The 15045-nt window shown below is 36.9% G+C and overlaps 1 protein-coding gene across 1 annotated transcript in view; it reads right to left on the bottom strand.

Annotated features, from left to right (window-relative positions):
• The window catches only part of LOC112540307 (uncharacterized), a 93478-nt gene that overhangs the window by 811 nt on the left and 77622 nt on the right, over nucleotides 1–15045 (bottom strand). Inside the window, exons 27-31 of the mRNA XM_088134692.1 lie at nucleotides 11195–11217; nucleotides 8998–9069; nucleotides 8001–8125; nucleotides 2560–2695; nucleotides 912–1052 (exon numbers count right to left, since the gene is read on the bottom strand). Of these exons, the coding sequence (XP_087990818.1) occupies nucleotides 912–1052; nucleotides 2560–2695; nucleotides 8001–8125; nucleotides 8998–9069; nucleotides 11195–11217 (497 nt within the window). The remainder of the gene's footprint in view (nucleotides 1–911; nucleotides 1053–2559; nucleotides 2696–8000; nucleotides 8126–8997; nucleotides 9070–11194; nucleotides 11218–15045) is intronic.

Raw genomic sequence — 15045 nt, 5'->3', positions numbered from 1 at the left:
TTGATTTTACAACTCTTGTGGACCATAAAGCATGGTATTCATTTTCTTTAAGAAGAGCTATTTTGGTATGCTCTCTTTGAAATAACTTTTCAAAAGGAGAGAAGTTTGGGATGTGCGATATATTTATTGTACAAGGATACCCTTGCCAATTCAGTTCCAGTTCAATGCTTGTTTAACTTCTATTGATTTTCATATTTTTACTGTTGCCATGCTCATTTTTCCAATAGAGGAAATATTCAGTAAATCTGTTAACATAGTGAATATGGAAAGTTGTTTTTAAACGTCTGAGAATCTCCATATGACATTAGCTATAGTAGCTCTGAAAAATTCTGCACATCCATGGAAATATCTCATATTATATTAGAGGTGGGAACTATTAAAGATGTCTAAAAACCTTGGGTATAGTGCAGAAGTAAGGATGAAATCTAATAATTCTTATTTTCCCTCTGGACCCATTGATACATCTGTGAAAGCTGGAGGTTGCCCAAAGATCTCTAGATCCTGTTATGTGCTAGCAAGGTGAAAGTAGCATCAGCTTTGGCATTTTTATCAAGGCAAGAAGTCTGGCATTATAGAGAACCAATTCTACCCTTTTGGCAAGTATCCGTAAAACTGATTACTGTAGGGAAATGTAATAAAAATGGTTGCTATCTATCTGCTCAGTTCAGCTTTCCAAATGTTCAGGTTTTAGTAACAATCTTAAAACAGCATTTTTCTAAATAATTCCATAAATAATTCCCCTTTTATTTAAAAATCTATCAAATTTTGAAAATGCATTCAAAGAGCACGCTGAAAAAATTGTTCCCTGTCTTACATGAATCCATGAAATGAAAATGTAATGCTGACACAACCAATACTATTGCTAGCAAAGGAGTATTGGCATGACCGAATCTGTTATCTATTAAATATACCCTTTGTCCGGAATTGATCTGGTTGGTTGCAAAATTTTCTCTTCAAGCAGTCTGCTTATTCTTTGTTCCTTTCTGAATTTCAGTTTGGGATGATAAAGTTTTATGTTCAGATCTTGGGTGGTTGGTGTCCCCCAGGCCAGCCTATGAATATAATGGATTACACTGAATTAAATATATATTCTTTAAGGACAAAAAAAAATGCATGTCAATTTAATACAATCTGAGCGTTTGAATATTATGCAATCCTATGTCCACTTCTATTGGGACATACTTCCAAACAAACATGAATAGGTTTAGGCACTGAGGCTTTCAACATGCATTTTGTCTTCTGTAGGATGACAAAAGACATTCCAAAGAAGGCCTGCTAGTTGCCATACTTTGTTTATAATTTATAAGAGCCAGATGCCGTCATCTTCCCACTGCAACCATCATGTATTTTCAAACCTCTTCCACCTTTTTCATAACCCCAAAACTTAGTTAAAGTGTAAGTGTTGGAAGTCTGAATCCAGTGGCACTGACTCTTCAGCACTCCGTAACCTACTGACCACAAAGTGCACTGGGGACGTCTATGTAGGTTTATTCTGTGTCCCTCTGTGTCTGTTCTTTGCTAAGCTCAGGTAATTTCCTTCTGTGTTTCTTCCCAGGCAAACACACAAAGAGCACATACTCTGGGATTCTTTACATGGTAGGAAATAGCTAGCTAAGTGCTGGTCTTTGTCTTTATAATGTTTTTCTTGTAAAACAATATCCTTTCAGTTAGAATTATAAAGCCTGCTTCACTAAGCCTGGCTCAGGAGAGATTCCTGCTCTCAGAAACACTCATACTAACACAGAGAATGCTTCTACCTGCAACAGGAAGTGTCTGTGTTGTCATCTGTTTCTTTAAACCTGGCTTAATGTACATTTAAACAAAGAATCACCAACTTGACCAGCTTCAGAACATTTTAATACACATAAAACCTCATATAATTGCAGACAGTGAAGATGGTTCCTGTTTCTTTTTCATCTTTCCAAAATAAAAACATTTTAAAAAATTAAATAAGTATCCCAGCAGTGCAGTTATACAGAAAATAGCAGTGTAAACAAGAATAAATAATAAAAATAAAGTAGAAGTATTGTTTCCAAAGTTTATTAGAGCCAAGGGTACAAAAAGGTATTAACAAAATAATACAAAGCACAATTATTTATGAAGAAAAAGCCAACAAAGCTGAGTTTCATTATAAAAGAAGTTTGTTAAGGAATTCCTTATCAAACAGAACAAACCCTTTTCTCCTTAATTATTTTTCTTGGTGAATCCTAGAAGGATTTCTGTGTAATCTAGATGGACAGGAAAAGCTGAGGTATGCCCTGCAGATGTTAAAGTAGGATAGAATCACTCCAAATCCCCCAAATTTACTCAAAGACAAAACTACCCAAAAAGAAGGATGAAAAGGCAAAATGAAATTTTAAATTGAGTGCTGCACCATACATGGAATAACTGATTCTATTCTAATTGCAGGGAGATTAAATTTTAATATGACAGAATGAGAGCAAGATATTTTAAACCATACCAAGAGGAATTCGTTAAAAAACAAACTGACATTTTTAAAGGATTTATTTATTACTTATTTACTTACTTACTTACTTACTTACTTACTTACTTACTTACCTGTAAGGAAAGTCCCTAGGAAGGTTAATGGTAGTTTCTTCCATCACAGTATATGGGCGACCGTGATATTGTTTGTAAGGCTTCATCCAAGTAAACAATGATTCAGGAACAATGTCAAAATATTCTAATGTTTTATCTAGGTAACCAGGAGTAAAGAGAAAGAAATCTGAATGTTTCATATCATCATTTGTTAAACTTACATTCTTTTTTTAAACTGACCTTACATTCAACAAACTTTCTTAGTGTTGGTTTCCTTCAGTTATAAGGCTGTTTTCTATGTATTCACAGATATTGTAAAGTGTAACTTCTGATATCAAGCTATATAAATTTGATACAACAGAGCAGTTCTATGCATACCTGCTCACAACTAAGCCCAAGTTCAATGGAAGTTATTCCCACTGAATGATGAGGAAGAATAAGATTGCAATTTAAGATACACAGTGCTTATATTTATCTACTTTGATAATTACAATCCAGTTATGAATATTTTCCTGCTAGAAGATTTACCTAATACCTACTTTGACCTGTCTTTTCACTATCAGGCATAGACATATTCAGTATGTTTTTCCCCTTCATAAGTGATTCTTAATAGTATACTGCTTTTATTAACTCTTTCTTCTTTTTATTGAATGATTGGTTTATTAAATTGCTGATTTTGTACATTTGATACTAGAAAAGGTTTTACTGATTTGTGCAATATGTGGATGAAAATAAATAAAAGCATTTACTATTTATTCCCTACTGTATTCAAGGCTGGAAATTAATCATAGCATTCAGAAGGTGTCCTACTCTTTTGAGACAGGATTTTTAAAAATTACAGAATTATTTAATAGGCTTATAGGCTGCTCTTATCAAAGTAGATTCTCAGTGGCATACATACTTGGTACAGCAAACAGATTACAACAATACCCAAAACTAAAAACCAAAATACACCAGATTTACAGACATTACAGGAAGGAAAAAGAAAACATACCGAGTCCAAAAGGCATGCCAGAAAAGCCAGATCTTTACAGCTTTTTGAAAATTCAGGGATGTAGGGGTCAATGTAATCTCTACAGAAATGTGGTTCAAGAAATAGAGGCAGTAACTGAGAAAGCCCTACTCCAAGGACCTGCAGATGGCACTCTCTAAGAGAAGATCCTCTCTCTTCCTTATCTTTATGGATGGGCAGAAACTACTATGAGTAGACAGTCTGAAAATACCCCGATTCTAAGCCATAAAGGGCTTTAAAGCTGAAACGAGCACCTTGAATTGCACCCAGAAGCAAATGTAACTAGTGCAACTTCACAGTAAGTGGCATTAAAAAAATGATCTGATTAAAACCCATAACTGCCCACGCTGTTGCATTCTGGACAGCTGAAGCTTCTGAGAAGTCTTCAAGGCCAGCCTGTCAGCCCCATTATGTAGAGCAAACTAAGAAATCAACTCCACAGGAAGACGAAAACTATTTTTGTTAAGATTGGCTATAGTAACAGAACCTTGCAAGTCTGACCGTGCTTTAGCTCCCCCACCCCAAGTTATTAAAAAAATGACTTCCGACCTTCTCTTCAACAGATATTAGCAAACCTATCATCTCTTCTCTCTCTTAACTCTTCCAGAAATCCCTTCAACCCCTCATTTAATTCTCATCTGTTTCAGTCATTAAGTCCATAAACTATCATTTTGGGTTTTTTCTTCTTTTAGCAAAAAGTCCATAAAAGGTTTCCAGTCTTTTAAAAAAAAAAAAACACTTGTTTTCTCCCTGACCAAACAGGTCAATTTTGCCATTTCCACTAGTTCTAATGTTTTTACGATCCATTCCTCCATTGTGAGAATTTAAATACCTTTGTATTTCAAAAAACTTTGTAACTTCCTATTTCATTTCTCTATCAACTCTGTCATCCCTTTGTTTACCAAAGCCAACCAAAGCCAGCCAAACCTCTCTCAGCAATCCAAAACAACATTTTTTCCCCATAAAGGTATGTTTTGTTTATTTATTTACTTTGGCTCCTTTTACTTGTTTAATTAGCAAGTCTCAAATTCAGCTGGTACCTTAGTCCATTTTTAACTTTCTAGTCCAAATCCTCAGACAGCTTTTTGCTTTTAATTTCTTTCTTACTGTTTTTAACCCTTAATTTTTATTTCTTTCCATGAGTTAAAGGTCCACTTAACAGGTTGGGATTAGCCTCTTTGTTGAACTGAAGGTCTCTTTTGTCAGTAGATTCTTTTTGCATTACAAAAAAGGTGCTTAAGAAGTAGACTCAGCAATCCCAGTGTCCCTTACTGGTCTCCAACTGAGGTTCGGAGCTTGTTCTCTTCTGTGGCTCCCAGTGCAAAAGACAGCGCAGATGGGCAATCTTGCAGCTTCTCCTTTGCCCAGGGAAGCACTGTTCACTCAGGTGTAAAACTTGGCTGCTGGCTAGATCCTCATTGTTGTCTCTGCCATTAGGCAAAGCGGCGTTATCTCACCATTGTTCTACCGGAAGCCCGCCCAAGGCATGAGTGCTAGCAAGCAGGAAAGGTTGTAACTGACATGCAAAGGACCTCCTAGCCACAGCTGCCACTTGCTCATCCAACTAATTTTGCCCAAGGCAGTGTGACCCCATCCAGAATTAAAGATGGAATGTCTATGGAATCATAAGGGTTTTGCACTCACAGCTATTCTATCTTAATAGAATTGAACCTAAACCTGTCCATCTCTATCCAGACCCTAACAGCCTCCAGGCACCAGGAAAGCATCCACCTCCTCTTTGGCCAGCAATTGAGACATAGAGCTGAATATCATATACTGTGCTTTTCTACCTTCTTGAATGTCAAGAGAGAGAAGTCAAGGATCAGGGCCCTCAACTGTGGTATTCTAGAATTTTTGACACTTTCTCCCTTCCTATTTAACATGCACATGAAGCCACTGAATAAGGTCATCAGTTGGTACAGAATCAGGTATACTAATGATATCTGATTCTGTACCAACTGATGACCTTATTCAGTGGCTTCATGTGCATGTTAAATAGGAAGGGAGAAAGTGTCAAAAATTCTAGAATACCACAGTTGAGGGCCCTGATCCTTGACTTCTCTCTCTTGACATTCAAGAAGGTAGAAAAGCACTGAAAAACAATGTCTGCCACTCCCAACAATTGCAGGCAGTCTAGAAGAACTGTGATTAACGGTATTGAAGGCTGCCGAGAGATCAACCAAGACCAAGAGGGTTGCACTTCCCCTGTCCCGGTCCTGCTAGAGGTCATTCACAGCAGTGATCAATGTGGACTTGGTCCCATATCCAGAGTGAAAATGATCCAGAAGGTTATGAGTCTTAATAGCTACAGCGTGAACATTTATTTTCATAGAAAACCAATGTTCTTCCAAATAAACACCAGCTAATGCATCAGGAAAGTTTTGTGCATTTAAAATAAGTAATTTCATCTAATTTAATTTCACGTGGGAAAGATTAAAGCAGAATTAAATTATTATATCACTTGAATATTAACATTTTTGTTGCACTCAGAATCTCTGTGTGTATATTCAGATAATATATGGTTTATAATAGTGAGGAACTTAGTTAAAATTAGTATTTAAAAATTATGACTTAAATGTCCTTAAATTAAATTAACTGACTTTTTCCTTGCCCTGCAAAGAGGTTAAGATATTAAGGAAGTAGCACAGATCTTAAGGAATGGCTGTTTTTGTTACAAAAGTTCCTCAAATCAGGGACAAACAATAATATTCTCTTGGGCCCTGGCTGAATCCATGCAAAGACCTTTGTTTGTCTTGCTTTTTTAATTATTTATTTAAGGGATTTTGTATAGTTCTATTGTTTTTATTTTTATTATGTTTTATAATTCTCCTCTGGAATCATTTTTAATGATAAAAAGCACATTAACTAATTTTATAAATGAATCCTAGCAGGTACAAACTATGCTAACATGCATTAATTCAATCAGTCTAAAAGAAGCAAGCTGGTGAATTATGCAGTTTTGAACATACTATGTTTGATAGATCATAAAATGCCATTCTATAATATTTCTCTGTGCTAGATGAATTGACCTCAGACATAACACAGCCATAACACAAACCTCAAACATGACAAAGGATCCTGTCAATAGAGGGGTTTTTGGGGCCTAGTATAAAGATGATAGACAAAAGAACTTCATAAGGAAGCAGTACATATTTGTCTAGCATTTTGTCTAAACTAAACTTCTTCTTTTCTCACATGCTGTGGGAGCCTGACATGGTTCTACAGCCTGAACAAATAATATATTACTGTGGTAACATACCAGTTGTAGAGGCCAAGGGCCTAATTTAAATTAGGTGCCAGGTGCAACAGAATGTTGCATGGCTAAGCATTTGTTGCCTGAAAGGCATCACATTTGAATTGAACTGAATAGTGCAGAATCTAAAATCTTGGAGAAGAATTAGCTTGTCTTCAAGTAAAAAATAAACATTATACCAAATATTACGACTGTTTATGACCTCAAGGCATACAATCTTCTTCACCATGTTTGTAACATCAGTTAATTGCATTTCTCAGGCAAGGTAGAAAGGCATGTGTTAAAGGTAGGTTATCTAATGTTTTGCTCATGTTTAAATATATTGATTTGTAGCCTAAACTTATAAATGTGTTACTCAACTAACATATGGTGTCTACTTCAGAGGTTCAAGTTGTACATATATTTAAAAATCTAAATGTTATCAGTGAAATAGTGTGGACAACTCTTTTGTGGTATATGTTGCATAACTAAAAAATATACCAGGGAAGAAATGTTTATTTTAGTTGGAAAATATATTCTATCGATGTCATCTGTTGTGTTGGCATGGAAAGGGTGTGTACTGGGCTATAAATGGTCAGTAATTACACAGAATGGAAGAAATACTCTCAGTTGCATGCCTCATATATAAACCATATGTTCAAACTTAGTTGTCATTTAGAACAGAAGCCATCAGCAAATAAATTAAGGTTAAGAGCATGCTGACACTGAATGGATCATAACTTCTAATTTTGATTGCTTTTTATGTGGCCTAGAGTTAAGCAACAAAAACAATTGAGAGTAGAACTTTGAGAGGGAAATTCCAGTCCCCTCACTGAAATTTTTGTTGGTGTTGTTCATCCTTTAGTATCACCTCTATTTTAGGACTATTAAGAACTTAAACCATGACTTAACCTTCCACTGTCTGTTCATTATGCCTTAAACTCATGCCTTATCATTATATATAAATAGCTTTACTAAGAAAATAATGCTACTAAATTAATATTAGGAAAAACAGAGTCATTCCTTAAGGTCCAACTTTACATTTAAACATAAAGGTAAGTTATCTTTTAACCTGAGCTTGATTCCTGGTGACACTGTAGACATATTATGCAATTCACTAGGCAACGGTGTGAAAATGGTTTGCCTTCTCATCAATTTTTACCAGAATGTTTTTTGGCTTCCCAGTCTAACCCTTTAGCCCTGTTATATCAACCTTACATTGCTGAGAGCTGTCAGGTGTGAAACAGCGAGTGTGAGAACACGGCCTTTTTTTAAGTTCTTGCGACAGACGTTCCTCCACTTGCTGAATTCGTTCATTTTCTTTCCTCCTCCAGCTCATCCCTCTAAACAAAGGACAATGGTACAAGTAGCTCTGAATTTTATCTATGTGCTTTTAGACATTTTTAATTATTCATGCTTCTGCAAGTGGCCTACCAAGATTCATTATGAATTTTGCTACTAAAGCAAACCTTTTAGTAAACAATATCATGAATTAGATTTTTTTTTTCCTGTTTACTTTCACTGTCACTTATCTCATAACCAAAAGGCCTTAAACTATGCCTTCAACAACAATGGTACTGTAATGATGAGTATACATTTTGGAGATCACTGTGGATGAAATCAGGACTATCAATAGTAATTCCCTTCTCAAGAAATTGCACCACAACTCATTACTGCTAGACCTCAGGACATATGAGCTATATTCTCTCTAAGGTGTGTGCACGCACATTCCTCATCAAACCCATGAACTCAATAAAAAGTTGAGCATACACAATATTAAGTTCTCCCAAAATAATAATAAAATTGGGCGCTATAAAATTCCAGGCTCACAAGGAGGCCTGCACAAGCTTGCCAGCTTGAAAGGTTTTGGCTTAACTGCAGCTTGGCACTCCCATGGTGTGAACTGAGCAAAAGCTCTTGGGGGAGGTGCTTTCTGTACTTGGGTTGGGAAAAGCTGCACAATTATTTTATGCACATGGCATGTCAGAAATTAGAGGGAACATTGGATATGCAGCCTTATTTCATCAGGCCTTTAGCAGCTTATATTTTTATCTGCTGCTTCATTAGTTATGATTAGACTGTGAGTTTGTCCTTTAAATGTGTTATATGATTTAGTGTAAGTAATATTGTACACACCCTAGAAGAGAAAATCAAGTTATTAATAACAATGATTATTATTATCAGTGGTACCTTATATGTTTTATAATAAGGGTACCTTGTATGTTTTTCATAAGGGGATTTATAGCCTTCATTGTATTGTTGTTCTGTTTTCTTTCTTGAAAATGGCCTACAAAATATATATATATATATAATTTTTAATTAGTAAGACCCTAGTCATGTTAGACAGACCAAAAAACAATTCTTTAATTTGCAAAATGGACTAATAAACTATATAAGGAACTTTTCTTCAATATGATTTTCCAGTTATAACTTCTTTTAGAAAAGAATATATATTTTCCCAATCACCTTTTAAACTTAAATACTTTAAGCACATTCAACAGCATTTCATTGGTTTGCATGTAATCCAGTATTATCAGAATACTGATAATATCTACTCACAAATATGTGTAATTTCCACTTTGGCTATGTTTTATTTAAAATCAAGGTTTTCAAAGGTCCTTAAAGAGTATGTCAAAAGTGCCAGGAAATGTCTGCCACTAATACATCTCAAGGCTAACACAGTAACTTTAATACATTATCAAATACCAAAGAAAATTACACTGACAGTGGAATAACTGTAAAACTCAGAATCAGCATATGTGACACAATCATTTCTAACACAGTCCACTGCGGGGGGGGAGGGGGAACAGACTCAGAGCCACCTCATTGAGGCACTTGACCACAAGGTGCTTGGCCAGAAATGGAAATGAGAGCCAGTTTATTTTTTCTGCAGGGAGGCTGGAAACCTTTTACCCTGTATGGATTATGGAGAAGTTTTATTTGAGCAATAAATCAAACCTGTATAGCTTCATTAAATTGACAAGATAACCACTGGGAGTTCTATAGGATTTGACAGGAAACAAATTGGTGTTTGGGCGGCGGGGCGGAATAGGCCTAGCCTTTGACCTCTGCTCTGTGGCATGCTGCAAGGCTCAACTCTCTCTCTGCTCCTATTTAACATTAACCACTGGGAGAGGTAATCTGTCAGCACCAGGTTAAGCATCATCAGTTATACATCTCTGCCTGGGCAGTCCAAGTGATACCTTGGAGAGTCTTTCCCAATGCCTTAAGATTGCGTGGACTTAGAGAGGAACAAGTTTTGATTCAACCGTAACAAGACTTGATTGAACCATAACCAGACTGAGTGGTTGTGGGGTTTTAGTCCCCCCTGCTTCCTCCACCTACCCTGGAATTTGGAGACCTTGCATCATTAACTCTGGTTGAGGTAATCTGAGGGTCCTCTCAGACCCATGACTCCTGCCTGAGGAATAGGTAGCAGCCATGTCCAGGAGGACCTTTGCATAAATCCATGTATATCAGTTGTCCCTGTTCTAGATTGGAAGGCACTGCTCAGTTACCCATGCCTTAGTCCTGCCCAGGCTAGACTACAGCAATGTGATCTATGTGGGGCTACCCTTGAAGAGCATTCAGAAGTTTCAGCTGGTCCAGAATATGGCAGCACATAAAATGTTGGGTGTACCATGGTGTACATGCATGTAATATCACCCCTATGAGACCTGCATTGATTCCCAGTAGGCTTCCAGGTGCAACTGAAGATGCTGGTCGTCACTTTTAAATCCCTGCATGGCATTGGATCAGGTTACTTGCAAGACTGCCTGTGTCTAATGATTTCTGTCCATTCTACTAGATCTGGCAAGGTGGTCATACTCAGGGTCCCTTCTGTGAGGCAACGTCATCTGGCAGAACCCAGGAGTCATGCCTTCTCTGCTGTGGCACTTGCCTTGTGAAACAACCCCCGCCCCCAAGATTCACAGGGTCCTGACCTGCTGAACTTCTAGAAGGCCATGAAGACCTAGCTCTTCCCCTGAGTATTGGGAACAGAATGGTAGTGGAGCCCAGTATGTGTGAGCTTTTGTGTTGCTAGAGAATTTTTTAGGAATACCTCAACTAATTTTTTAAACTGCCTTCTGTTTGTTCATTGTATTTTTATTTTTTGTTTGCCACCCACAGTTATATTGGTTAAAATGGGTGGCCATACAAATGTGATAAATAAATAAATGTCGAATGAATGAATGATTGAACTATTAGTGTCTTACCTAATTCTTGTCATTCTAATCCTTTTAATTCATTTTTCAATTTGAGTAATCACAAGTGTGAGTCTTCCAATGAATATCTCCCCAAAACCTTTTTCAGGAAAGGGGAAGTTTCAGGAAGTAGAGATCTGATCACCTAATATTTTATTTATTTACATTATTTGTAATATCCCAATATTTTCTTTCCATTATACAAACCTTTTTTCAGTAGGTGTCAATTCCTAAAGCAGAGAGAAATACTAAATGAAAACAGAGGCAAAGTTTGGAATATAAAAATATAGATGTATCAGCTATTTTCTTAAGAGAAGTTTTATTATTTATCTTTTTAAAATGTTATTAAATATTTACAAACATAATCAAGAACAAGCAGAAAAATAGGGAAAGCAAAAAGTAAATAGGAAAGAGATCTAAAAGCATTAAATAATAATGTTAAAGTAACTGATTTTAATCTATATATTGAAATATTGTATGTCAGTTTAAAACTTCAGAGTGTTATTGCAATCAAGATAATATGCAATAATTAATAAGATAACCCATATAGTCTAAATTATAAGCAAAATGAGAGATTATGATTTCTGCCTAATTTTAAAAAATCTATACTTCACCAATCATAAAGAAATGTACATGTTAAAACCTTAAATAAGAAGAAAACCAAATTTTGGATACAGTACAAGCCCACATGTGGAATTATAGTTGAGGAATGGTTTCCATGTCACACTGAATTCTTTATCCAATTTATTTTTCAAACACAAGGTTATTTTTGACATTGATGAGTACTCCCAGAACTTAATTTACCACATTCTGCAAGAGGGGTCATAGCTAATTACCACTGAAAAGCACAAAGTATCTTAACAGCTGTCAATGTATACAAAGCCATCTTGGTATATTTAATGGGAATATGTGGTTTGGTAATATTTAATTGAAAAATAGCAGATTCAAAAGAGAATTCAACCTTTAGAATGTGTTTCATTCCTTTATAAAACATTTTCCAAAACTGTTGGGCTTTAAAATATTGCAATCCATTATGAAAAAATGATCTGACCTGATTATTACATTTCCAACCATTTTTAGAGAATGAATTATCTATTTTAGGAGTCACTACTAGAGTAATATAGTCAGTAAAAGATCAGTTATCTTTAAGTGTAATATTCCCTGCAAATCTAATGTTTTTCTTCTATTGATATTTCCATTGTTGCATGTTGCATTGTTCTGTTTAATTTCTATTTTGTGTTATCAGTGTTACAAATTCAGTCAGGTCTCCAAGTGTTCTATCTTGTTTTTGTAATTCTTTTAAAACTATACTCCTTTTTTGAAGGTCTTGAAACCAGTGAGCTGACAATTCCAAAGAAAGAATCTTGAAAGATTTCATCTTTGTTTTATTAACTAGACCACCCATGACCTGTTGGGTCATCATTTCAGAGATATTTCCTTACCTAACAGAGAAACAGAATGACCAAGGGCAAAAAAGCAGTGGGAGTGGGAGCAACTTACAACTTACTGCCAGCTTCCCCATTGACTTTGCTTGTGGGAAGCTGGCAGGGAGGGTCAGAAACCTTCCTTCCTTCCTTCCACATATAATATAGGCTTGGACCATTTGCCATCCCCTCACGACCCTCAGGAGAGCCCCTGTGAAGCCGCCTCCTCCTCCTTGGCTGACCCATGGAATTGCCTGCCACTTTGCTGATGGGAGGTGGAACAAAGGGAGCCATGGACTGCAAGGAAAACTGCAATTCTGCTCCTCATTCTGGCATGTCCCCAAGGGCTCCCTCCCTTGAGGGAGAAAGAGTGTTCACCCATTGACTGCCAGCACCTACCTACCTTCCTTCCTCCCTCCCTCCCTCCCTCCCTCCCTCCCTCCCTCCCTCCCTCCCTTCCTTCTCTTCCCTCCTCCCTCATTCCTTCTTCCCTCCCTCCGTCCATTTCCACATATAATATAGGCTTGCACCATTTGCCCTCCCCTCATGACCCTGAAGAAAGCCCCAGTGAAGCCTCCTCCCCCTCCTCCTCAGCTGACCTGCAGAACTGCCTGCCACTTTTCTGGGGGGAGGTGGAACAAAGGGAGCTGTGGACCATGAACAAAACTGCACTTCTGCTCCCCATTCTGGCATGTCCCCAAGGGCCTCCTCCCTCAAGGATGGAAGAGGGTTCACCCATCGACCACTGGCACCCCCTAGTCAGCTCTACCTCACCAGCAGGCATCCGTCGCTCCTTCATCCCTCCCTCAATGCCCACAGATGTTAAGAAATTTCAAATTTCTGCCTCATTTCCAAAGCAGCCAATCGCCACTCACCTGTCGGGCCTTGCTGCCAGCCAGTTGGGTGCAGGACCAGAGGGAGGTGGGAAAAAGGTCAGGGATATGCCCATGATGATCGTGACCTGGGCTGACCACAGTGGTGCAGCAGCACAGCAGTGCTGAAGCAGCCATGAATTTTCCAAATTTCAATCCCACAGGAGTCATGGGTCCCAAAATTTGGACGCATTCTGTAAATTAACCCATTTGAGGTACCTTGGTTCAAAAATTGTTGCCCTATGACACATTGTTTCACCCAGTTGAAGGTAACAGACATGAGAGTTTTAGTGGTATATAGATAATTAGGTCTTGCAGTCTATACAAGTTATTAACTCTTCACTGGTCAAATTTCTTTATACATTTACCTTCATGGAAACCAATATTTAATTCTGAAGCAAGAGGTGATATTTCACCTATGTTTATCCCATATTTTAACACGCAACTTATTACTGAATAAGTAATAATTCCCTTATAAATTGTATTTTTCTATTTGTATGAAACCAGAAGTATTTATGCAAATCAACTGGAAATTCTGCTTCCTTGATAGATGCAATCTGGCCATACAGTAATACAATCTAGTCTGTAATCCAAGCTAGTTTGGTAATACAATTTGACGTTTGGTTCTTTCTATCTTGTTCTTTCAGGTCTTGTAAAATCTTAGGATTGATCCCTGTTCTTTTATTAGACCATATAAAGTTAGTTATTTGTCTTTGCTACTTGTTTAGTACCTTGTCTTCCATTCTTATTGGAAACATTTGCAATAGAAAATTAAACCTTGGCAAAATATTCATTTTTACCACTGCCAATTCTTCTTAGCCAAGACAATTTTAACTTTCTCCCTCTTAGGATATCTGCCATTATACTTTTCCAAGTCTGTAAAAAAATATTTTTCATTGATGCTTTTTAGCATTCAGTGTAAAATAAGCATACTCCTTGGAAAAAGTTACAGAAAACCTCCCCCTGCCCCTGGTACTTACATAACATACATACATGCATAAAATCCCCATCAATTTCTAATGTACTAATAGTGATCAAATTTTCCAAATATGTCACTAAAGTAATGTCACCCATTCACAAGAGAGAATCAGAGAGTTTCAGGGAGCTTGAGGAGGCCTTAGGTTTGCAGAAGTATAAAAATCTTTAAGGAAAGAAGTTCCTCCCAAACAAGCCAATGAGAATAAAGCATGGAGGCTGATTGGGGCAGAGTCAGAATGAAATATATAGTAAAAGAATATGACTGGTTGGCATTTTGAAAACAAATATTTCTTCAGTACTGCAATGTCAATCTTACCTTTCTCCCTTTCTCTACCTCTCACTATCACTATATCTCCGTCTCTATCTCTATATATCAATATTGATTTTTATATCTAGAGCAAAAACCACCTGTAGACAATGCCAAGCTGTTTGGAACCTGCTTCAGAATATTATTTCTGAAGCAATAATAATAAGTGAGGAACAATTTAAGACGAAACAAAACAATGAACCAAGCTGGTAGGCCAATTAGAAACAGACAATACAAACTATAACTGATTAGGACAGGCAGGACAAACTGTCAGACATAAAAGCCGGTAACTCCCCTCCCTTCTGTCAAAGCATTGACATTTGTAGTACTAACATTACTATATTAGTAATGAAACATTGTAAGAAGAAAACTTGTCCAGCGAACACCAAGATCCCAACATTGTTAACCTCTCCCTAAGTCAGCCAATGTTTCAAAGTATAGCATCCAAGACACAAATGTGTTTTTGAATATGCCATC

This window comes from Python bivittatus, unplaced genomic scaffold, assembly GCF_059951505.1.
Source record: "Python bivittatus isolate LINGU-HERP-01145 unplaced genomic scaffold, Pbiv_v1 ctg000080_np1212, whole genome shotgun sequence".
NCBI lineage: Eukaryota > Metazoa > Chordata > Lepidosauria > Squamata > Pythonidae > Python > Python bivittatus.
Note: the sequence above shows the minus strand (reverse complement) of the source record. Positions and strands in the feature narration are given on the sequence as shown.